The 22577-nt window shown below is 48.3% G+C and overlaps 1 protein-coding gene across 4 annotated transcripts; it reads right to left on the reverse strand.

Annotated features, from left to right (window-relative positions):
- Positions 1–91: 91 nt before the first annotated feature.
- CTTNBP2NL (CTTNBP2 N-terminal like) lies at positions 92–22119 on the reverse strand. 4 transcript variants are annotated; one of them, XM_063418102.1, is made up of 5 exons: positions 22001–22119; positions 15824–15931; positions 6581–6811; positions 4810–4917; positions 92–4058 (listed from the first exon to the last, which is right to left on the reverse strand). In XM_063418102.1, exons 2-5 carry the CDS (start codon positions 15920–15922, stop codon positions 2589–2591), a joined length of 1908 nt encoding a protein of 635 aa, XP_063274172.1. In that variant the 5' UTR covers positions 15923–15931; positions 22001–22119; the 3' UTR covers positions 92–2588. The 4 variants fall into 4 exon arrangements, with proteins under 4 accessions (XP_063274172.1, XP_063274170.1, XP_063274171.1 ...); XM_063418100.1 differs by lacking the exon at positions 22001–22119 and adding an exon at positions 21139–21195; XM_063418101.1 differs by lacking the exon at positions 22001–22119 and adding an exon at positions 21035–21190.
- Positions 22120–22577: the final 458 nt, after the last annotated feature.

The following is a 22577-nucleotide window of genomic DNA, read 5'->3' on the forward strand; positions in this document are numbered from 1 at the left end:
AGGTGAGCACAGATGCCCAGCTACCAGCAGCAGGACTGCTTCCTGCTGGGCAGCCCCGACTCCAAACATTTCCTCAAGCAATTTGCACATCTTAAAAATAAAATCCTTTATTGATAATATGAATGTTTAACATGTTTAATGCCATCAGCTATAAAAATGATTAAAGACTTCAGCTTGGTACATTTGGCTTTACAAATTTACAAATGTTAATGAATTAATACTAGTGTTATATGTTTTGCACTTCATTATACTCCATTAGCCAGTGACAAACTCTGCAACAATGTCTGCTTAGGACAAATGTAAGTTAGAGGAGAAATATTTAGTTGCTTCCACACAGAATCTACATCAACAATTAAATACTAACTCTAAATGTCTTACTGAATTAGTTGGATCCATTTTAATCCCTTGTGCTTAGTTTCTTTCAGAAGTTAGTCTACTAGCAAAAATACATTCTTTTGCATACCCCTTCCCATATTATATTTTAGAAGAAACAGTACTCAGTGCATTTCCTATTAGACTTCATCATAGTATCTCTCTCTCTAGAGCTATCAATAAAGAAAGGGGATAATACCAGTCAGATTAATGTAAAAGCAAAGAAACTCATTAAAGCAGTGTATACAAAAGCCTCACTTTTCAATCAGAAGGGATACATGGGCCAAAATCCATCTGCCCATCCATTTTTACATTTACTCTCAGCAAGAGGAAAAAAATCTGCTGTGGACATTTAGTTAAAAAAGTAATAAATGTGCTTCCAAAAGAGTCGCTGCCCATTTAGCTCTGGCTGCCTCTGTGTCCCTGCTGTTGACACGAACTGTTGCACTGGATTAGGAACAACAGCTCATAATAGCACTACCTAAAAGGCTCCTGAAAGGTCTGTGCAAAGCTCCAAACCCCTGCCGTGGCTGTGGGGGATCACTCCAACAGCAGCCACCCCAAAGCAGCAGAGCTCTGAGTGCTACGGAACGAGGCTCAAAGCCCAAGGGAACCTCTGCCACGGACAGCTCTGCATCCTCCCATGGCCCAGGGATCCTCCCCACAACAAAGGGATTTTGTCTAATGAAACAGTGAGAACTGACAAAGGAGAAGGTGTCTGTGGCAGTGGGAGCTGTGCTCTGTGCAAACAGAGGGAAGTGCTCAGCGCTGGACGACACCGAGCAGCAACACTGGTTTCTAAATTTAGGATCAGCTCACATCCAGCACCCAAGATCATGAACTCAGGGTCATGCTCTCAGCCTCTGCCACTGATCTGTGGTGTTTGTCCTGCATTTCTCAGCACAGTGACTCAAAGAAAACCACTGTGCTGTGCCTGTTGGTTTTCTTGCAGCAAACATTTCTGCACAGGAATCAGCCTACTTCTCCTGGGTCCAAACACTTCTTCACTCACCTGATCTGCCTCAAACTTAGGCAATTCCTCACCAAGGATTTTTTTTAAATCTCAGTGAATTGCCATGTTTTCTTCATATGAGGCAGAAGATCAAGAAGAGATAAGTATTTCCCTAATACACTGTGTGTTTAATATGTATGTTTGTGACATACTTACACAGATCTACATAATCAATTCCACAGCAGCAATGACTTGGTTCCGTATTTGCAGCCAAGGAAAGCTAGCCATAGCTCCTGGGTAAAATCCAGGTCAGTCACACTTAACTGACACAGATGAGGAACAAAATTATTGCTTTTGTTTAGAGTTGAAGACCCCATGTTACAGGTGTTGCAAAAACCCTGTATTGTATGGATGAGCTACTTTTTCAAGTAATAGATATTTGTCAAGTAACAGAAAGATCATTTTCTCAGAAGTTCTACACACAACAGTAGAATGCTTGAAGAGCTTGAAAATTCCAGGTGATACACCAGAAATCAGAGTTTAGCCATTTAAAGCACACAGGCATCTTGGCAGGAAAGCAGAAAGAACTGTATGTACAAGGAATTCTGACAGAGAAGTAATCTAGATGATATCACAACAATATTTTACCCCAAGAAATTACTGTCTGCTTCCTCAAATAGCTGGGAGCTATGTCCTGAAGGACATAGCCTAGCTGGCTGCACCGGTCTGGTGGTCACCTTGCAGAATTTGTAGCACATTTGCTAACTTATTTTAGCAAATGCAAAGAATTAGAAGGAAAACCAGTGTTCGTTTCAACATTCAGGACTCAGAAGAATTTGTTTCTGCAGCTAGATGTTCCCCTCCTCACCTTTTCCCGAGAATCACATTCATATTGCAGGCTTAGTTCAGGCACTTTTATAAAATGTTCATATGGAGTAAAAAGTCTGCAAAAATTATTTCTGCATAATTTAAAAGTAGCATTTCAGTCCCATTAGAGGTTGATAGGTCCTACCATGTGATTATGGTTATCTCTAATGATTTGACTGCTGCCATGAGACATTTGGAGGCTACTGTATAGCTGTAGTTAGAAGTTTCTTCATAAACAAAAATATTTTCCTACCTATTACAAAGAAAAAAAATATACTAAATGCTTTATACAGACAGATTCTGCTACTATGGAAATAAATAACATGGAGTGGAAAAACAGTGTCTTAGCTCCAGGGCAAGCTAAGCTGTGGAATGTCACATTCCCATTTTCTGGAGACTAGCTGCTGCCTGGCAGGAGGATCTCCAGGTCTTTGCCGTTGGACACGACGGCGCTGTTGGAGCAGCCCCCGGCCACATCCACGGGGGCACCCCCGGAGGGGGCCGGGGAGGAGCTCTTGGTCAGCGGGGCAGGAGCAGCAGGGGACTGAGCCAGGCCGGGTTTCTTTGGAGGAATGGGTGGAGGGTTCCCTCTTTCTGCTCTAGGAATGGTTGGTGACTTAATCCCAGGAGACAGGGGGCTCAGCGGGCTGCAGACCTTGACAGGGCTTGGGGAGTGCCCCGCCTCGGCTCTGGGGCTGCCGGCGCTCGCCAGGCTCCGATAGTCCGTGCCGAAGGGGGAGCTGTTGGGGGACACGGGCTTGATGGGGCCCTGCTGGCTGGTGAACCTGGACAGCACCTGCGTGACCGTGTTGCGGGCCAGCTGCTTGGCAGCAGAGTTGTCTGCCAGGGTGGGAGACAGATCCCGGGACGGGGGGCTCTGCAGGCCTCCTGCCTGATGGTCCTGCTCTGCCTGCGCCTGGAACTTGTGCCGGGCTGCGTGGAAGCGCTGGTTGATGCCCACCTGGTAGGAGGACTGGTAGCCAGGGCTGCTGGCAGAGGCTCCCACCAAGCGTTTGGTCAGCACCGGTGAGGAGCAGGGAGAAGGGGTCAGAGAGGAGGCAGCTGTGCTGCTGGGAGACAGGGACACGCCAGCAGAAGGGAGCTGGGACATCAGATGCACCGGTGACTCTGTTCTTACAGGAGAACTTCCATTCTCCACTGCGTTTTCTGAGGCTGCAGCAGATTTCTCCCTGTGAACTGGGCTCTCTGCAGCATTTGTCTCCCCTCCCATCTGCACGTCTGTGTCACAATGCCCATTGGACTTTGCATAGGAATGACCAGGTGTGGAGGGGCTGGCAAACACGGTGTGAACAGCTCTGCTGGTGCTGGCAGGGTTTGCTCGCTCTGCCTGCAGACCCTCGGTCTGGCAGGACACAGACTTCAGGGGGGGACTGTCAGTTGTGACCCCCCTGGATGTCACCGAGGGGCTGGGATGCACAGGCTCGGAGGAACTGTGCTCCTGGCAAGAAGCCTCAAGCTCTTTCAGGGCTTTCTTCAGACATTCCACCTCTTCTTTGAGTGCTTTAGTACGGTTTTCTTCTCTGTTCAGCTTAGCTTTCAGCTGTTCTCTTTCAATGTCAAACTCTGAGAGCTGCTTTTCTACTTGTGCTTCCATCTGCAAACCCCGCTTCCTCTTGGCTGCCAGCTCCTCTTCCAGTTTACTCACCTTACTCTTCTCCTTTTCCAATTTCAAGCTCAGTTCTGCTGTCTTCTGGCCCTCTTCAGCTGCTTTGGCAGTGGCTTTCTTGCACTCCACAACAAGCATGGAAGACAGCTGCTTGTGCCGTGCCCTTTCCTCCTCCAACTGGCTTGACAGCTTCTTCTGCTCTTTTTCAAACTTTTTCACTTGGGATTTTTCAAACTCCACCTGAAAGTTAAGAACAAAAAAGATTTTAAGGGCACCATAAAACCTCCTGAAAGTAAATGAAGGGCAACACCCCAAAAGGGAACAGGTTTACTGTGTATCTTGGAGAAATTACACTGTAAAAAATGACAATAGCTAAGAAAGAGGTGATTGCCAAAAATCTGCAGAACAGTCTGGAACAACTCAGCTTGCACACAGCAACAATTTTTACTTACTAGCAGTTTCATCCTGTGTGAAATTCGATTGGCCTTTAGTGAGATACACACCCGGTCTGCCATGCAGTGATGGAGCAAGCAAAGCTTGCTTCCACCTCATTTACTACTTTGTCAGTTTGCCTTTTAAAGGCATTTAGGCTTTAAAATGCTGATGTGGTATGTATGCTTAACAAAGGCTATAGCGCTTGAGTAACAGAAAACAGTGGCTTAAATATTTATTAGCATCTCTGAACAACAGCCCCAGGAGATCTTCCATGGCTTGTTCTGAATTATGAGTACTGCAGCACACTATTAATTGTAAGTGCAGCCCTGTTCTTCAGAACTCCTCGGATTTCAGGCTGAAGTAAGACTTCAAAGCATTTGATTGCCTATTAACACCTTTTAGCACTGCTCAGCTACCAAAACACACGGAGAAATTTCAGTTTGTGTTTCATGTCGAGATGCTAAAAGCCAGGAGTGCCTTGCAGAGGGAGGTTCCTGCTCCTCTCTCCCCACTCCCTGCCCAGCTGCCGCCCAGGGCCGGGCCCTGCGGGCTGTACCTGCTGGGTGAGCCGCTCCCGCTCCTTCTCCAGCATGTAGGTGACATCGTCCCCCTCCGCCGCGTCCTGGGCGTGCCGCTGCCTCTCCTCCTCCAGGTCCAGGATCACCTGCCCAACAAACATCAGCCATCAGCTCCGGGTGTCCCCCAGGCAGGGAGAGATCAGTGCCTTTGCACAGGTCCAGAACGACCCGGGAGAGCCACTGGGACAGCCTCAGACTGAGCTCAGCTCCAATGACAGAACAGCAGCTTTGGACAAGTTCAAGGTATGTCATTGTCTGGGCAGATTGAGTCACTTTGTGAAAGACGTTAGGGAAACCTCACACTGGATCTACATTCATGTCATTATTAAATATCTAAATTGCACACTTTTCCCCCAGACTGTGCAATATCCTTGAGAGGCTCATGTTCTGAGTGGGGCCCGCATTCCAGAGCGGCTGGGGCTGGAAGGGATCTCCAGAGATCTTCCAGTCCAACCCCCTGCCAAGGCCTTCCCTGGACACAGGGCGACCTTGCCAGGTGGCACAGATCAGTCCAAGGAGGGCTCTGAGTACTGGCAGGGAAGGAGAATCCACAACCCCTCCACAGCCTGTTCCAGTGCTCTGTCAGCCTCAGAGTCAGTCAGTTTTTCCTCATATTCAGCTGGAAATTCCTGTATTTCAGTTTGTGCCTCTTGTCCCCTGAAACTCAGAATTTCCTGGCAGGAGCATCCATCCAAGGCCCAGCAGGGGCAGAGGTGCTGTCTCCAGGAGACACAGGGCACTGACAGCAGGACAGCCCCTGCTGTGGCTCCAGCAGCAATTCCCACACAGGCTTCTCCCAGTGCCTCACAGGGATTTGAGGACTCCTGTGTAAAGTTTATTTTAAAGAACATTAATTTGTTCTTCCACTTAAGAACAAGATGAGCTCTTGAAGTGAAACTGCTTCCCATAAGGACCCAGTGAAGGAGCTCCTTCAGCTTTAACACCGAATTACATGAATAATTGAAATGCTATTAACAAAAAAGCCAGAACACAAACTTCCCAAGAGGCTCTGCTGTATCTCATCACCAAAACTAAGCTCTCCCAACACATGCTCACCATGAATTCAGCAGCTCCTCAGTCTTCCTGAAGTTTAAGCTTAAATATCATCAAGTATATAGGAAGCTTTCACAGAAGTAGATGGAGGAAAAGGTGAAAAAATACCTGATTTTACTGTATAACTTGGTTGAGTATTTGGCTGGAAAGTGAAGCACAGCTCTGTTCTTATTCTAGTGACTTCAATTTTTGTGGTAGTATGGTCTGACACACGGCCAAGCACTTTATTGGTGTCAATATATATTAATGTGTGTCTGAAGAATAATAGGTGCTTCATTAAAGAGGCCAAATGGCAAGAAAAACACTTTTGGTCACTCCATACCTCCTTAGGGAAGCACAAGGAGGTGCTTTTCCCTGGCAGCAGCTCTTCAATAACCACAGAGAAGAAGCCCCACGCAGAACAGTGACAGGTCTGCTGAGAACTCTATCTTCCAGAAACCCTTCCTTGCATTTTGGGAAGCCTTACACCTCCCAGCTGTAAGCTAGTTCCTTTTTGGTGTGTCCTAACGAGAACATCTTGTGTATATTCCAAATTCCGGAATTATAACTAATTACCTCACCAGCTGCATCATCTGGAGTGAGAAGTTTAAACAAACCAGTTACCAAACCTCAGGGAACTTAAGTGTTTTTGCTGAAGTTAACGTGTTATTAAAATGCAATTATAACTTCTGCACATCTAATTGAGGCAAAACCTACCTTTCTGTGTCTGCTTTCCGCAGCAGCTAGTTGGGATAACATTCTTTCCTGCATATTCTTGCAATGTTTCATCACCACTTTCAAAATAGATAAAGGATTGGAGCATACTGGCTGCTTTTCACCACGATTCCCCTCCTTCAGGGTCTCAAAATCTCTCTGCAAAGCCATCAATGGATCGCTGATGTTGTATTTCCCATAGCGTTCCTCAATGAATGTGTCCCTGTGCTGGGCCTGCAACACAAAAACAAATTTGCATTTTAATATATTTAAACCAGCTAAAGAAGAGAGCGCTTTGTAGTTAATATTCCTTTTCCCCAGTTCTCCATTTAAAAAGAATTTAACACAGTCTGATTCATATACCGTTATCTGCTAGGAATAAAGGAAATAAAGAAAAATCTTCTCAAAAACACAGCATCTCCACAATATATTGAGTCTACAAACATCCTCATACCACAGCTACCTGTCAGGGCCATGACTTACATTCCACAGCTGTGTGAAAGGAAACAAGGTAAGTACCAACTCTTGCTCAACAAAAGATTTAATCACTGATCCTCGCATCAGTGAAAGAAGCAGTTGTGCTGTTTCCTGGACTATGTCACCATCAAAGAATTTCATGTTGAGCAATTAAAGAGTTTCATTCTTGTAAGAGCCATAAATCTGTGAATTGTTAATAAAATCTTTAATGTTCTCAGACTAAACAGAGCTTAGTTTCCCAAGAAGCAGGACAGGAATGATGAGGTTTCCCTTGGTGCTCGTAAGAATGAAGACAACTCACACGTCCTAGGCTCTACATTTACAGCGCTTAATGGCTGGACTCGATGAGCTCAGAGGTCTCTTCCAACCCCAATTATTCCATGAATCAGCCATTCCATCTGGAAATCTGTTTGTTAGGATACCCATAGACTTATCCAATGATGACTGTAAAGGTCTAAAACCAAAATGAAATCTCATGAACAGACAGATATGAAAGTATTATCTGCATGTTTACCACCATGATAAGAAACCATATGAAACCAAATATTTATGCAACAAAAGACACAGGAGGAACCCCAAATTTAGATTCAAAAGAGTCCTCAGAGATGTCTCAGCTCAAAGAAATATAATCCCAGATTTCCAGTGAAATGGTTCTGGTCTGAATTCTGAGCATTTGTGCAAACCTGTGACAATGTCACTGACAGCACCACCACATGCCCAGCAGAGCTGATGCACCTGCCAGGAAATAACACCTGAAAATGAGACTTCAGCTTGGCCCCTCCAGGTCTGCGTTGTGCTGTAAGGACTGGTTCCCAGGACAGTTCAGACCTTCTCTTTTCTGCTGTATAAATGACTGTTCTGTTCTGCACTGGCATGTCCTCAGGGAGGCCACAAAGATGGGGCTTTTTCCACGAGTCACCTGCACCTCTGAAATGCAAGAGTGAGCCCGGGACCTTTATCAGAACAGACTTAAGCATGTGTGACCTACCAAAGGGTTCTGACTCTAAATGTGCTTTTCCTGCCACAGCACACATGAGACACATTTTTTCCTTGAGCAACTGCTCCAAACAAACGCTGCCTGCACCTCCTCAGGTGTGCTTCACCCTTCTGCTCCCAGCTGGGCAGAGCACAAGCAGCAGACAGCCCGCTCCAGGTCAGGCACTGCAGCTCTCTGGAGCTGGTGGGGGGCTCTCAACGAGTCCCACACACCCAGCCCTGCCGGAGCTGGGAATGGCACCCAGCTGCACAAAGCTGGGAATGCACAAAGCTGGGAATGCACAAAGCTGGGAATGCACAAAGCTCCCTGCTCTCAACAGAGCCAGCCCGTGCCAGCCCCGCGCCCAGAAACCCTTCCAGGGAGCAGGAGGGGCACACTGTCACCATTTCCTATGGGACTGCACAAGGACTCCATTGAGGCAGGAAAGACTGAGCCTGACTCGAATGAAAAGAGCTCAGATGCCAGTACTTATTGGAATGGCTCTTTTGTGATGTCCCAGTGTCATAACCACCACTGCTTCCCTCGAGCACACAGGAGCAGGAGTCACAGAATCGTGGAACATCCCCACACAGCACCTGGCAGAGCTACACTGCAACAGAGAGTTAAATAATAAAACTTGGCTTTACTCGAAGAGCTGGTGAGATTTGCTGATTTGCATTCTGAGAAGCAGCCATGTGATTAACATGAAATAAACTACATTAAAAAAAAGAAGATTTTTGCTCCTAAAAGGAAGAGTGTTTGCATTACCTTGACAAGAGGCATAAAAAACCCAACCCAACATATCTTCTCCACGACCAAATTAGAGACATCTGTCCTGTGATTCCAGTTTGGAGCTGGATTTTAACCCTGCAGCAAACAAACACAGAGGAACAGCTCACACTTACAGATACCCCTCCCTCTCTATCAGCAATACCCATCAGGAACCGTAGATACCTTTGATCAGAGCTCCAGATATTGTTCTGACTTTACACAATAATAAAAGGAGAGGAAGGAAAAGATCAGCCCTGGAAATGGGAGAGCAGCCCTGGATCATGGGGCAGTCCTGGTTTAATGAATCACAGGAAAAACTACAGGGTTTGTTCTTTTGGGTTTTTTTTCAGGAACAGGGAATCTTCTGTTTTTCTGAAGTATTTATAAGAATGACTCAATGAAAGCTCCATATAAGTGTGGAGGGAATTTCTAAGTGACTCAAGCATTAATAAGTCTGTAAATATGAACTGGGATCTCCATCCAGCTGGCCTTACTGCTTGGACAGATGAGCTTAATCCCAACTCATCCCAGTGCTGGCCTTCCTACACAGAAACATGGGAGAGACCCTTCAGAAGGGCACCAGTGTAAACAAACCTTGCCTTTACTGCTGGGCAAGCTCCACCAAATAAGCGCTCCAAAAACTGAGATTAAGGTGATTTTTGCAACACTGAAGGTGCAACAAAAGCCACGTTTTCCTCTGCTCCTCACAGCACTGGGCTCTGAACTTTGCTGAATTCAGTGGGGTGGTTGATTTCCTGTTTGGGAAAGAACAAGAAGTTCTTCCTTGCTACTTTGAGCAATTAAGTATTTTCCTGAACTAGCATGACAAACAGATGAGACTATCACAACATTAAGAGCTTTTCAAGCCCAGCTATTCTTCTTTAGTAGCCAGCAGAGCACAAACATTTAATTAAAGTTGTCTAGACTAGAAAAAGATTTAACCAGGTCATCCTACACCGACCTCACCACGTTTGCACAAACAAACCCAGTGCTTTGGCATTAGGGCTACTGTGCACTTGGAAATGCAAATGGGATTTTCCAGCCTCTGTGCTCCAGGGCCTGCAGCAGCCACCTGGGTCACCTAAATCACCAAGGCAGCTCTTGGAAAATGAACTCACAGTGCCAGAATCTCCAGAGGTTATTTTATACAGGTGGAAGTGCCACAGAGAGAGACTTGAGACTCCTGCCATGGCTTGTGCTCCTCCCTGGGGCAGCTCTGCAACTCAACCTCTGCCACTGGAGGTCACCTCCAAATATCTTCAACACTTCTGATTTTGTCCTCTCTGAACTGGATTCTACCTTAAATAAAGTTGTTGTTCAACTTTCAGAACAGAAGGAATTTGATGGTGGAAGACAGCCCAAAGTGAAAAAAATCAACCTGTATCTCAGATCCCAGCACAGAAAACACAAATCCACAGAAAATCAAGCTTAAATAAAAAGGAAGTAAGAGTACAAAATGCAGTGTTAGTTAAGGAGTGGAAAATGTCACCTGAACACCAGCGATGACACACATACCTCCAACATCAGCCATGGTGCTTTGAAAGATGCAATTCTGTGCAATTACATATTCAGTTTAGTACCTTCACCTCTTATCATCTCAAACATGCAGAACTGGGAATTTCCTACCAAAATACCCGAATTCCAGAAGCAACTAAATGGATTATTCAGCAATTTTCAAGACTATTAAACTGACCTCTCCCAACAGGAAAAGAAGATGACATATAAGCTTGGGGTGCCTTTAAAAACAAGGAACTATAAATGTGAACTACCATTAAAAATAAAATTCCAGAAGATTGAAAAATTAGGCATAAGCAGAGAGGGTTCCATGTGAAACTGGCTGGCTTTGAGCTCAAGTTTGGGTAAAGGACCACTGATAGTCTGCTTGGGAGGAGATAATTGTGATTTTATGGGGCAGAAGCAATATCTGATCCTACAGAAAAGATGTTTCCTGTGCAGGCAGGCAAAGCAAAGGCTTTGCTTTGTTAGGAAAAAGCTGCTGTTTCCTGTTGGGATTTCTAGGCTGTTTTGGGATGAACGTTTCCCACAACCTATTTCTGTATATTTTTTAATAAAATATTTCCTTCTACTGAAACCTTGTTTATCTGAAGAATATTCTCTCTCTCTTCAGGAATCTTTACAACTTGTTTTACTGGAACATCAAACAGGGAATTTCCAAGACTTATTTCAAGTGTTTTTGGACATCAAGCAGAGCATTTCTCTTCCTTGTAATTTCAGAGTTCAGGTTTTAACCCTCGGAACAAGACAAACACACTCTTAATTAACTACAGCTACTGAGTTTGCAGTTCTCCAGTAAGAATTTGCACAGAAGTTCCTCCTTCACGTAGCAGAGAGTGGAATAAGCTTTAAATAGCTCCTTACTGCCTTGAACTTCCTTATTAGCTTCTCTCCCCAGAGACAGAAGTTGGGAATAAAGACAGGCTGAGGTCACAGCAAGCACTGACAGAGAAGGGAAATGGGGGTGGGGACCACTTGCTTTGCCCAAAAATAAATGTCAAAATGCTGGAGTGGGATTTCCAGTGTTGCAGCAGCTCCAGCTCTGCAGCAATGCCAGGCACAGAGCCACCAAGTGAATTGTTCAAATGCAGCATCTGTCTCAATTGCCATCATTAGATCAAGAGAGCAGACCTGATAAACGAGAGCTCCCCACATCTGCCCAAGTAAGACCTGTCATCAGCTCTGAAAAACAGAGCAAGTTTCCCCAGGAAATGTCAAGCAGAACAAAATTGCAGCTTCTTTCCCTGGGACCTCTGGTGAAAGCCTGGCTGTGCCTGGCTCCCAGCACCCCGGGGTGCTGCCACGGGGACTGCACCGTGCCCAGACCTTTGGTCACCCCAAAAGGGGGAACCCAGCAACAGCAGCCAGCTGGAATCCAGAGCAGGAGCCCTTCCAGCATGGGAACCATTCCCAAGCCCTCTGCTCCTGCCCAGAACACACCTGGGGACTGTGAGGGTGAGCAGAGTCAGTTTTGGAATGACACTGGCAAACCTGTGCTGCTCCAAGCAAGAAACAAACAGCAAATCCCCCAAGCTTGCAGGAGAAGCTGCAAGGAATGCCTGCACTCCAGCAGGACAGCACCCACGGGAGCACTCAGCTCCATGGAAGCTGCTGCTAAGTGGTGCTCAAGCCCAATTTGCCCCATCTGTGAAAGATTTAACAGCAGGAAGGTTTTGTATTATTGAACTTTTTTTCTTTTATTTAACAAGAGGTAGATTTAAGTTTTTGAAACTGCACTGTAAACCTAATTTCTAAATCCACGAACAAACAGCACCTAGTTTTGCATTAATATTGCTTTACACTGAATCACTGAACTCAGAAGCAAAGAGATGAATACCAGCTCCCAGTCATTAACACAAAATAGTTTCTATTCCAGGGTAAATTGCCTGAGGCCTTATTAACATAAAAGAATAAGCCAGAAAGCTGTTTCCTGTTTTCTAAAAGTAAACAGAACTTCAGTTCTAATGTATGGAAAACTGTCTTTAAAAGAACAGGGGGAGGGAACAAAGTGCTCTAACACAGCGATACAGATCCATTTAAATATTGAATTGTTTCCAGCCGTGGTGTGCTATTTCAGAAGGTGAACCTGTGCTTCATGCAACCCTTCCTACACAGAAATAAGGACTGAGAGTCTAACTCTCAGGATTATGCAACTCTCTGACAGCATCTGGGTTTTTTGGATGATATAAACACAATTATAACTACAGGAAAAGGAGCACAATAAGAAGTGAGACTTAAATCTCAATGTTCTCCTTGGAACAGATTTTATGTAGTGGACAGGAAGCTACTTTCAGGCAAAAAAAAAACACCCTTTTTTTTTTTTTTCCAAAGAGGTTTTAAAACAGAGGAGGCAAACTGAAGCATTGGGAAAGAACATTTTGAATACAGTCAGTTTGTCAGACAGCAAGGAAGGAAGGGTCAAGAGGTGGGGAGAGGGGGTGAAGAGGGGGAGAAAAAGAAGCGAGTTCAACAAGCAGTGTCTGAAACGCCCAGCTCAGCACTCGATTCTGACACAGAGAGAAACGGGGCCAGTGCCAGCTAACAAGTGCCTGATACCATGAGGGAGAAGAAAACTATTTTAAGCTTTGTCATCTGCATGCATGGATTCTCTCTGCTAAATGCCAGATATGAAAGGTTTGTCTCTAAGCGTGCAGGAATATCAATTATTGCAGACTGTGCTACAACTAGAGGACATGTTTACAAATGAAGGTACTCTTCCTCTGCAAGTGCCTGTCCTTTTCTGTAATGTACCAAAGAATTTGACTCAAACAACCAGAGCTCAGAATCATTTAAATCTAAAGCTGAAGTAAAATTAGCCCATGAAGGGAAATGCATTTTTGTCACTATGTGAGAAGCAAACAGGCAGATAAAATTCTGATTTCCAGCCACTGACACCTATGTGTTTAACAGAACTACTGGAGAAAATCACTGTTGTGTCCAGGAGCAGGCAATCCCCTAAGAAAGTTCAGAGGATTGAACCCCACCTGCTCCCAACACAGACCCACATTTAACACAAAACTTTTCCAAAAGAGCCCAGCTGCCGAGGCAGGACACACTGCCCCAGCACTCAGGGAACTGAGAGAGCTGTGAGACCACGGCAGACACTCCTCTGGGAGTGAGCACAGCTTCCCCCAGCCCCTCTCCTCCTCTGGGAGTGAGCACAGCCTCCCCCAGCCCCTCTCCTCCTCTGGGACTGAGCACAGCCTCCCCCAGCCCCTCTCCTCCTCTGGGAGTGAGCACAGCCTCCCCCAGCCCCTCTCCATGTAAGGCACAACTCAATTAATCCAATATATGCAAGGCAAACTAAATGCTCTCAAGAGTGCAAATCTTTAATTCAGTCTTAGAATTTGTTTTTTTCTTCAGGGCAGCACTTTTATGCATCAAAACGTGGGTAAACAGACTAGCAAGGTTTCCTTTAATTAGTCACACACAAAGCCTTGCAGGCAGCGAGGCATGGTAAAGCTGTTACCACAGTTACTATCAGCAAACAATGAGAAAAACAGTGTAAGGCCAGAATTTCTCTAGCTGTATATTCCAAATAAATGGACAAAGCAAGGCTGGAAGTTCTCTGCTGCTGAACCTTTGCCCAGCCACCAGATTAAGCAGTTCCATGACTTTTCCTTCCACGCATGGAAAGGGCAACAGAGCTGCTGCCAGCAGGGAGCCAGGCCGGGGCTGCACATCACTGAGAACAAGGTTTGGCCCCAAAGAGCAGCACAGCTTGTGACCTACAGCATCTCACAGTGCTGCAGGCACAGATTCCAGGGGGCAGTTCCTCCCTGAGATCACTCTCAGGAGGCAGCAAGAGCCAGCTTGGATTTGAAGCTTTCACTGCCCTTTCCATCACCTCCAGCTTTCCTCACAGCCCCGAGATGAAACACTACAGCAGATCCCTGACAGAGGATGGGGAAGACAGCCCTAACCTTTGATTAGCTCAGTAGTTTATACTCCATAATTATCCAGCATAGGTTACAATTTGATTTAATTTCTTCTCAGTTATGAGTACTTGACAAATTATGTCAAAGGTGTTCTTACTGTATTAATCTCCTCACACAAGAGGGAACTGCAGGTTAAATTTCAACAGGAAAGATAATTGCTTTACACTACTGGAAGGTAGGCAATAAAAAGCCTTTGGAATGGAAGCCTCTGCCACATTTCTTCCCATCAGTGTCTCTGTGCTCCACTGTGCACATTTCACACTGAAATGCTGAAGGGAGCCTTGTTTTGGTAACACCTTCTGACCACACACAGTGAAAAAATGCATTTCAGGACAGAGCAGAAACTTGCAAGTGTGCTTCAAAACAGAAACAAACCTTCCACCTGATCAACAGTTTTGAGAGGGTAACAATATTCCTCCAAAATAAAAGGATTATCTAAATGCAAAAGCAACTAACAACAAACATAAGCATTCTGACTGTTCTTGAGAGGGATCTGCCTCCTAAGAGATGTTTGTAATCAAGCTGGAGAAGCTTTTGCTGGAAAAGCAAGCCCCTGCAGCTCTCAGACCTGCAAGCTGCCGCTCCTCCTCTGAAATAGCTGCAAGTTTTACACATTATGAGCAGTGACAGGTCAGCTTGAAAAAGCCTTCAAGGTTCAACCCTAACACAACTAATTTCTTCCAAACCTGACCCTGCCATCACTTATACCACTGTTTTTTCCACTTTACTGAGGCTGAGTGCCAACCAGGCATCCTGCAAAGAGCAGCACAACTACACATGGACAATATATTTTCTCAAATAACTTCCAGGCTCAGTATTAACACAGCAAACGGTGCAGAGAGCACCACAGCCCCCGCCCCTGACCCAGGCCAGCAGCAGAGCTCACACCACACCAGGCAGTTTTCCTGCACCTCAAGAAGAGGCTCCAGCACCACCCCTGCCTTTCCCATCCCATGCTCCCACAGCACCATGGCCTCAGCTGCACTGACACGGATTGAAACACGGATTTTTGGAGCGGTTTTAGCTGGCATCTGCCTCACTGGAAGGTTTCACTAATGCTCGTGCCAGCAAAGGGAAGGAATAAGCAGCTGAGCACTCGGGGCTGCTGCTCTCAGCAGTGCCAGCTTAGGGTGGCTTAGTCAACACAAAGCCAAGGATGCTTTTTTACTTAGTGTGACGTTCTTGTCACTAAAGACTAATCTGTGATCCCTCTTGCAGAGAAGAGTTTCTGCTGTAAGCAACCCTCCTTGCTAAAGGAAAAAAAAACCTACAAAGGAATTCTGGTAGACCTTTTACACAGCAGAAACACATGGTTCTTTATCAGAAAGGATGAAAACACACTTGTAACACTGTATTTCAATACCAAAACGCTGCTTGCAGCCAGCTTCCAACAATGAATTCCAAAAATCATATACAGCATTTCTTATGTAATCCTGCTAATATCAAAATGGGATTCTGAACCAGTAATAAATCTTTACCTCTGAACTTCACCTTGGATACAAGCACTCTGCAGAACTTACAGTAGTACTGCTGTCACATTTGTTTCTTATCCTGATACTTAAAACCTACCTTTAAAGCCTCTATGACAAGATCTCTTGCTTCTAATTCTCCCTCAAGAATGCTAAACAGCGTCAGTAGTTCTGGTTTGCTGAGTTTTTCCAGATTCATCCTGAAAACCTGAAAAATAATGAAACCTAGTTTAGTAGGTATTTCTTTGGACATTAAGATCAGTATTTGAAGCTATGACGTATAATCTCCATTTAACTTCAGTTTCCAGTTTTTTGGATTGCAAATTGCCCTGAAGGGCGATAATTTTCTCTCCAGCTTCCAAGACCAGTTGTAGAAGATGCATTTGTCACCCTCTCCCAAGGGACAGGAACATATGCACATCCAGATGGTGATGGCAGAGCGGGCAGAATAACAGGACCGGACAACATTCAGCAAGAAGCAGCCAAAATTAACAGGAGAGGGGAAAAACACAGATATTTAAAAGTCATATTGATTACACATCTGCCTCACACAGCTGCAAACATCACTGAGGAGCTGTGATGGATGAAGGCCAAACTGGGCCACCCACACGAGCTCAGCAGTGCTGGGAATGTTGCAGTGCTGGGATTCCCTTCCTGGGAATGCCATTATCCATACTGATGGAACAGGCCCAAACCACTTCACAAAAATCAATGCCACAGAAAATACACACTTAATTACGATTCTTTCAAACTGTTTCAATATCGACATCATTTATTAAATACAATTTTACTGCCTACATAAGAGATCCATCATCTGAACTGCACATAAGGAAGCTCTATATTCCCATGCATCTTTGCTGATACACTGTCCAGTAATAAGCCTTTTTATTACATTTTGTTAAAAATGGAAATAATTTCAGACTAAAACCTTGTCACTGATGCAAATCAATACCCATTGATACAGTCTTGTACTTTGCACAACCATCAAATACACTTTTCTGAGTCCAAGTCATGTCCATGTCTCATCGCACTTCATGTCAAGCAGAAAATGCTCCAGCCTGAAGAAGCTACTCAGAGATATCAAACTCCAGTGGCAAGTGATGAAGGGTTAAATTAGCCCCTACTGGAGGAGTCTATCCAGCTAAAACATTCAGCTGAATTCTACTTTGTCTGAAGTGACTGCTCCTTTACAACTGATTTGCATAACTGTGCCTTGGAGAGTTATACACAAAAGCAAGTTCTGTCTTGTTTGTGCCAGAGCAGTTTTCCAGTCGCTGGGAACAGAAAGTTCTGTAGTCTTCATACAGCAAGAAAAATCAGCAATCTACTCTGTGCCCTCTGCTAAGAGGGAAGTGTCTCCTCACACACCCCCTCTCCTGCCTCACGAGTGTCTCACAGGAAATTCCGTGAAGCAGCCACGTTCCTCACACGCTGTCCTGGCTCACCCTCCCCTTGGCACGGGCTGCTCATGGCAGTGACCACCGCTGGCTGCTCCAAAACCAAACCGGACACTCAGATCTGTCACATTTCTGCTCCCTGCTGCAGATCCATTCACACACTTAAGAGGAAAATCCACGAGTGGAACATTTAGGAAATCTGTTCATATTTGTCATCGTGTCCAAAAACCCTGATCAAGACTTGACACAAAGGCACAATTTAGGAAACTCGCTGTATTGAGTAAAATCACATTTTTGTGGGCCAGGGCAGTGCTGGTCACTCTTCAGCACTGATCACTTCTGGTCAGTCAATGGACCTTGACAGAGATGTCCAGGGTGGGAGCTCTGACACAGCGGGAGGGTTCTGGCAGGGAGGGCAGCCTGCCTAGCTGAGACCATGTGCAAGGAGTCACAACTTGGTTATCTTAGAAAGAAGAGAGGGCAACAGAAGCAGCAAAAAAAAGCTCAAACATAAAGAAGTAGCCACACAGAGTGAAAGAAGACATAGCCTGGTTCTAGTCTTTGATATTTACCCTGTTTGTGTTGGTGCTTATGTCAAAGCTGCAGCATTTCCCTAGGCAGCCTTTAGGTGTGGAATATTCAAACATCTGCTTAGGAGAGGCACGGCTAGATTTCAAAACCATCTCAGTACTTGTTCAGACTAAATTCACAGGTTCTAAGGCTGAATCAATACCAAAGGGAAACAACTTTTATTGCCAGATCCTCACCAAGTTACAGTAGTGTTGGGGCATTACAAACTGGAATAAAAAAGGAGAAGCTTCCTTGGAGACCTTAGAACAAAGTGTATCATATATTTCTGTTACCCCAGGACAATAAGTGTTGAACGTGGACTTTCAACATGACTGCATTCATGCTTTTCCCTTAAAAAGAGATGATGTGGAAATGTGCAGCTGCATCTCCCCAAGAGCTACCAAACAGCTCAGCCTTATAGCAAGTGCAGCTACCAGCTGCAGTTTGGTATTTTAAAGCTGTTAGTAAGGCAGCATTAATTTCTACTCTATATTCTCACTACTCCCATTATACTTCCCAGTGTTCTAGGAATAAGCCATGCTATTCTTACCAAGCCTCTGTAGTCTTTAATGCGCTTAATAACATAAACAAGCCCTGTCCTAAAATATACAGGGGAAAATACTTAAGAGAAATAAAGACCAGGAGCCAGTTTGCAGAGCAGTCATTTATCCAGCAACAAGAGGTAACATTAAAGGTACAGAAGTGGTGCAGCCTCAACTTCCTCATGAGCAACCTGCGGCAAGAGAACATCTCTGCCTGCTTTGTTTGCATCAGTTACTCCACACTGCTGAGGAGACAGACGGGGAGCAGATGCAACAAAGTCACTGCTCTAAAAACCCCACCAAAATGTACCTGTGCTCTCCAGTGAGCTGCAGAGAACTTTTAGAGTACCCCAGTCTGTTATCCTGAATGGATCACAATCCCAAGCATTCCCTTTAAGGGCCACTCTGCACTTGGGAGCTGAATATTGGGGAGGAAAAAAAGAGCCCCATTTATCTGACGTTATTATTTTACAGGAGCAAGAAGCATCTCTGGATCAAAGAGTTAATAAGCATGTATTTGAGCTCCCTTTCCCCTATCCAAATCTAAATCCAAATCCATTCCAGCCCTCCAGGCTCCTGAGTTGACCTTTCCAAGGCTGCTTTCAAGCTACACATCCCTGCGCCTTCCCTCACCCCACCTTTTATCAAAAGATCATGCCAACTCTATTAAATTGCCCAGTTCACCCCCTCGCAAAGTCCCACTCTACCAAAGGGATCTGGGGCACTTCAGCTGGGGAAACTGACCCTCTATTTCCAAAGCCTTAACCAAGAGACAGAGTTTCCCAGCAGCAGAAAGAAAATCCAAGAATTCCCAGGGCACATTACCCCTTTACATCCAGGGAAATACACTGGGTGCACTCACACAGATCACAAACCACAAAGACCTTGTTGTTTAGTCTGATGATATAAATATTTTCCCTGAGTCTCAGATACACCACCATTTTTGGACAATAAACCAGAGTTTAGAGCATAAACAAAGATAATCACTTTCTGCTTGCCTAGAGGTGAGCTTCCTTTCAGCTACGGACCACTAGAGTCTCCCCCACAGACCCATACCCACCCTCCAAGGAGATAAAACTCTTCTAAGAAAGTTATTTCCCAGTATTTATCTAGAAATAACCATCAAGAGCAGTTTAAGTGTACGAAGAACCACGCGAGCCAGCAGAGCAGGGGGAGTTATCTCTGGCATGTGCCACTTGAGGAACCTGGCAGATAAGCCCGCAGCCCGTGGCAGCTCCTCCGCACCCTCAGTCACGGTGCCAGGATTGTGGAAGCGTGCCAGGTTACATTTCACTGCTCTCACACACACAGGGGCACCAACCAACCCAGGGAATGCTGCCAGCACAGGAGAACCTCACCCACCAACTCCAGCGAGGGCTGGAGTCAGGGGCAGGCGCCAAAGAGGAGCTGAATGCACAGCCCCAGGCATGGGGAGGGCAGCTTGTCAAGGGGAAGCTTCAAGATCCTCTGCCAGCCCTTGGCTCAAAACACTTCTACTTTTTAAAAAACACCATGAACAACAAAGCTTGTTGTTCCTTCCTCCTCTGAAAAGGGTATTTCCTAAATCTACACCAATGCAACAATGCCACAACGTCAATAATCCTGAATCAGCTCGATTTTCTTTCCTGTGTTCCTGAAGAGGAACTGATATTTTCCAGGAGCCAGCACAGGCTGATTACAGTCGTGTAATCACATTCACAGGAGAACCTCAATGACCAGTTTGAGAAGTCCTGACAGACAAGTTCCCAAAATTGCTTCTGCGTGTATCGGGTGGCGTTTGAGTTGTTTCAGTAATTACATGTGTTTATGTAATGAAAAAAGCTAACATAGATATAATAATTGTGTATCCACAATGCTACCTAGCACTGCATCAGAACTGTGGAGAACTAGGTTAAAATAAGAAGTCTTAATCTTCGTATCTCAGCCTAAAGGAGAAAGGACATTACCCATAAAAAAACCCATCCTCACCCCGTTAGTTTCTGAAGGAATTAAATCAGCAAAATTTTGAGCATGGATTTTGTGTGGGTCCCTGAAGCCCCTGTGCAGCACCTGGAGCCCCCCGAGAGAGAACTGAAACCATCCCCGGCTGCTGCGACCGCCAGCCCCCGCCGGGGAGCCTCGCCCCGCTGCCGCACATCGCTCCTGACCCCGGCCCGGGCAGGCGAGCCCCGCGGGTCAGCCCGGGACACCGGGCTCCGAGCCGCCAGCGGCACCGGCACCGCCCGGGACCGGCACCGGCACCGGGACCGGCACCGGCACCGCCCGGGACCGGCATCGGGACCGCCCGGGACCGGCACCGGCATCGGCACCGGCACCGCCCGGGACCGGCATCGGCACCGGCCCGCCCGGGACCGGCATCGGCACCGGGACCGGCATCGGCACCGGGACCGGCATCGCCACCGCCCGGGACCGGCATCGGCACCGGCACCGCCCCCGCCCGGGACCGGCAGGGCGGAAGGGGCGGCAGGGGCCGGGCCCGGCGGCTCCCGCCCCGCAGCGGCCCGGCACAACCGCGGCGAACAAAGGGAGCCGCCGCACCGGAGCCCGCGGGGAGGGAAGGCGGGTGCGGGGAGCGACACCCGGCTCCATCGCCTCTCGGTCCGCCGGGCCCGGCAGCGACGCCCAGGTCCCGGTAACGCCCCCCGGCCTCCGCGCCCCCCGATCTCCCCGTTCGGCCCCCGACACCGCCCCCTCCCCGCCGCCTGCGGCCGCCTTAGCCCCGGCTGCAGCCGCCCCCGCCCGCAGCGGAGCTCGGCCCCGCCGCCGCCCCTCTCAGCCCCCGCGGGCCGGGCCGCCCCGCACCTGCCTCTGCCCGCCCGCGGGACAGCGCCGCGCCAGGACGGGCCGGAGCGCGCCGGGCCGGCCCGAGCCGAGAGCGGGACCCGCGCCCGCCCCAGCGCACCGACCTGCCCTGCCCCGCGCCGCCGCCGCCGCTCCGCTCCCCATCGGCCGCTCCGCCCCGCCCGCTGACCGACAGCGCGCCCGCCAATCAGCGCCGCCGCCGCGCGGCCGCGGGCCAGTCCGCAGAGGGGAAGGCGGGGCGGGGGCGGGCACAGCCAATGAGGCGGGGCGGGGGGCGGGGCCGCGGGTGAAAATCCCTTTTGTTCGCGGCGGAGCGAGCGGGCGGCCGTGATTGGCGCGTCACTTCCGGGGGCGGGGCCAAGGCACCGCCCGGGCCACCGCCCCCGGCCCGTGGGTGTGTCCGAGCGGGGCCCGGCCCGGCCCCGGGCCCTGCCCCAGTCCCGGTCCCTGCCCCAGTCCGGGTCCCTGCCCCAGTCCCGGGCCCTGCCCCAGTCCCGGTCCCTGCCCCAGTCCCGGGCCGTGCCCCAGTCCCGGGCCGTGCCCCAGTCCCGGGCCCTGCCCCAGTCCCGGGCCGTGCCCCAGTCCCGGGCCCTGCCCCAGTCCCGGGCCGTGCCCCAGTCCCGGGCCGTGCCCCAGTCCCGGGCCGTGCCCCAGTCCCGGGCCGTGCCCCAGTCCCGGGCCGTGCCCCAGTCCCGGGCCCTGCCCCAGTCCGGGTCCCTGCCCCAGTCCGGGTCCCTGCCCCAGTCCGGGTCCCTGCCCCAGTCCCGGGCCGTGCCCCAGTCCCGGGCCGTGCCCCAGTCCCGGGCCGGGTCCCGGTCCCAGCGGCAGGAAGGGCTGTGCGAGCCCAGGGCAGGGACAGGGGCAGTGCCTCGCCCAGCTCGGGGCAGGTGAATGCCCGTGGTGGCCGTGGCACAGCAGTGCCCTCACAGTGGCTCTGAGCCCCTCTGAGTCCCTCTCTCCTGACACCTCCAGGTCCTGCTCCCCTCGCGGCGCCTGCACTTGGCCTCTCTCGGCGCTGGGGTTTGTCCAAGGGTGTCCATAGGGTCTGATCTCTGCGCAGCAGCCCTGTAACAGCGCTGACTCACCTGGGCAGGGACTCACCTGGGCAGGGACTCACCTGGGCAGGGACTCACCTGGGCAGGCCCTGGGCGTGGGCACAGCCCTCACTGCCGGGCATAACTTCCCTCTGATCAACTTTTGCAAGGGCCGAGCAACTCTTCTGGGTGGAGAGCTGTGAAACGCTGTGGAAAAATCTGCATCTTTATTTACCTGCTGTGAGCTGAGGAAAGAGCCCTGAATACCTGAACACGCTGGAGAGGGTTGCTGGAGGGAATGTTGCCCTTGGCTGCCTCAGCCACGGGGTCATGGACACTGTTGAGGGCAGCAGGATTTTTGGTGCCAGAGCTGCTTACCCAGCACTCTGCTAAGCTGGCGGGACAGCAGGAATGGGAGCGAACCCTTTTTGTGGAGAGGGGGCAATCGTTCTGCCTCTGAGCTTTCCATGGGATCCACTCGGCATTGCTAGCACATGGATTCTAGAGAG

This window comes from Prinia subflava, chromosome 23 (assembly GCF_021018805.1).
Source record: "Prinia subflava isolate CZ2003 ecotype Zambia chromosome 23, Cam_Psub_1.2, whole genome shotgun sequence".
Classification (NCBI taxonomy): Eukaryota; Metazoa; Chordata; class Aves; order Passeriformes; family Cisticolidae; genus Prinia; species Prinia subflava.

Bases quoted from the DNA above. Each gene is read 5' to 3' on its own strand.
- CTTNBP2NL (XM_063418101.1), bottom strand. From the start codon at position 21,178: ATGGGGAGCGGAGCGGCGGCGGCGGCGCGGGGCAGGGCAGGTCGGTGC. The intron at 15,932-21,034 runs GTGCGGGGCGGC...ATTATTTTTCAG, and splicing joins CCGCGGGCGGGCAGAGGCAG to GTTTTCAGGATGAATCTGGA. The intron at 4,918-6,580 runs GTAGGTTTTGCC...TTTGTTGGGCAG, and splicing joins CGGAAAGCAGACACAGAAAG to GTGATCCTGGACCTGGAGGA.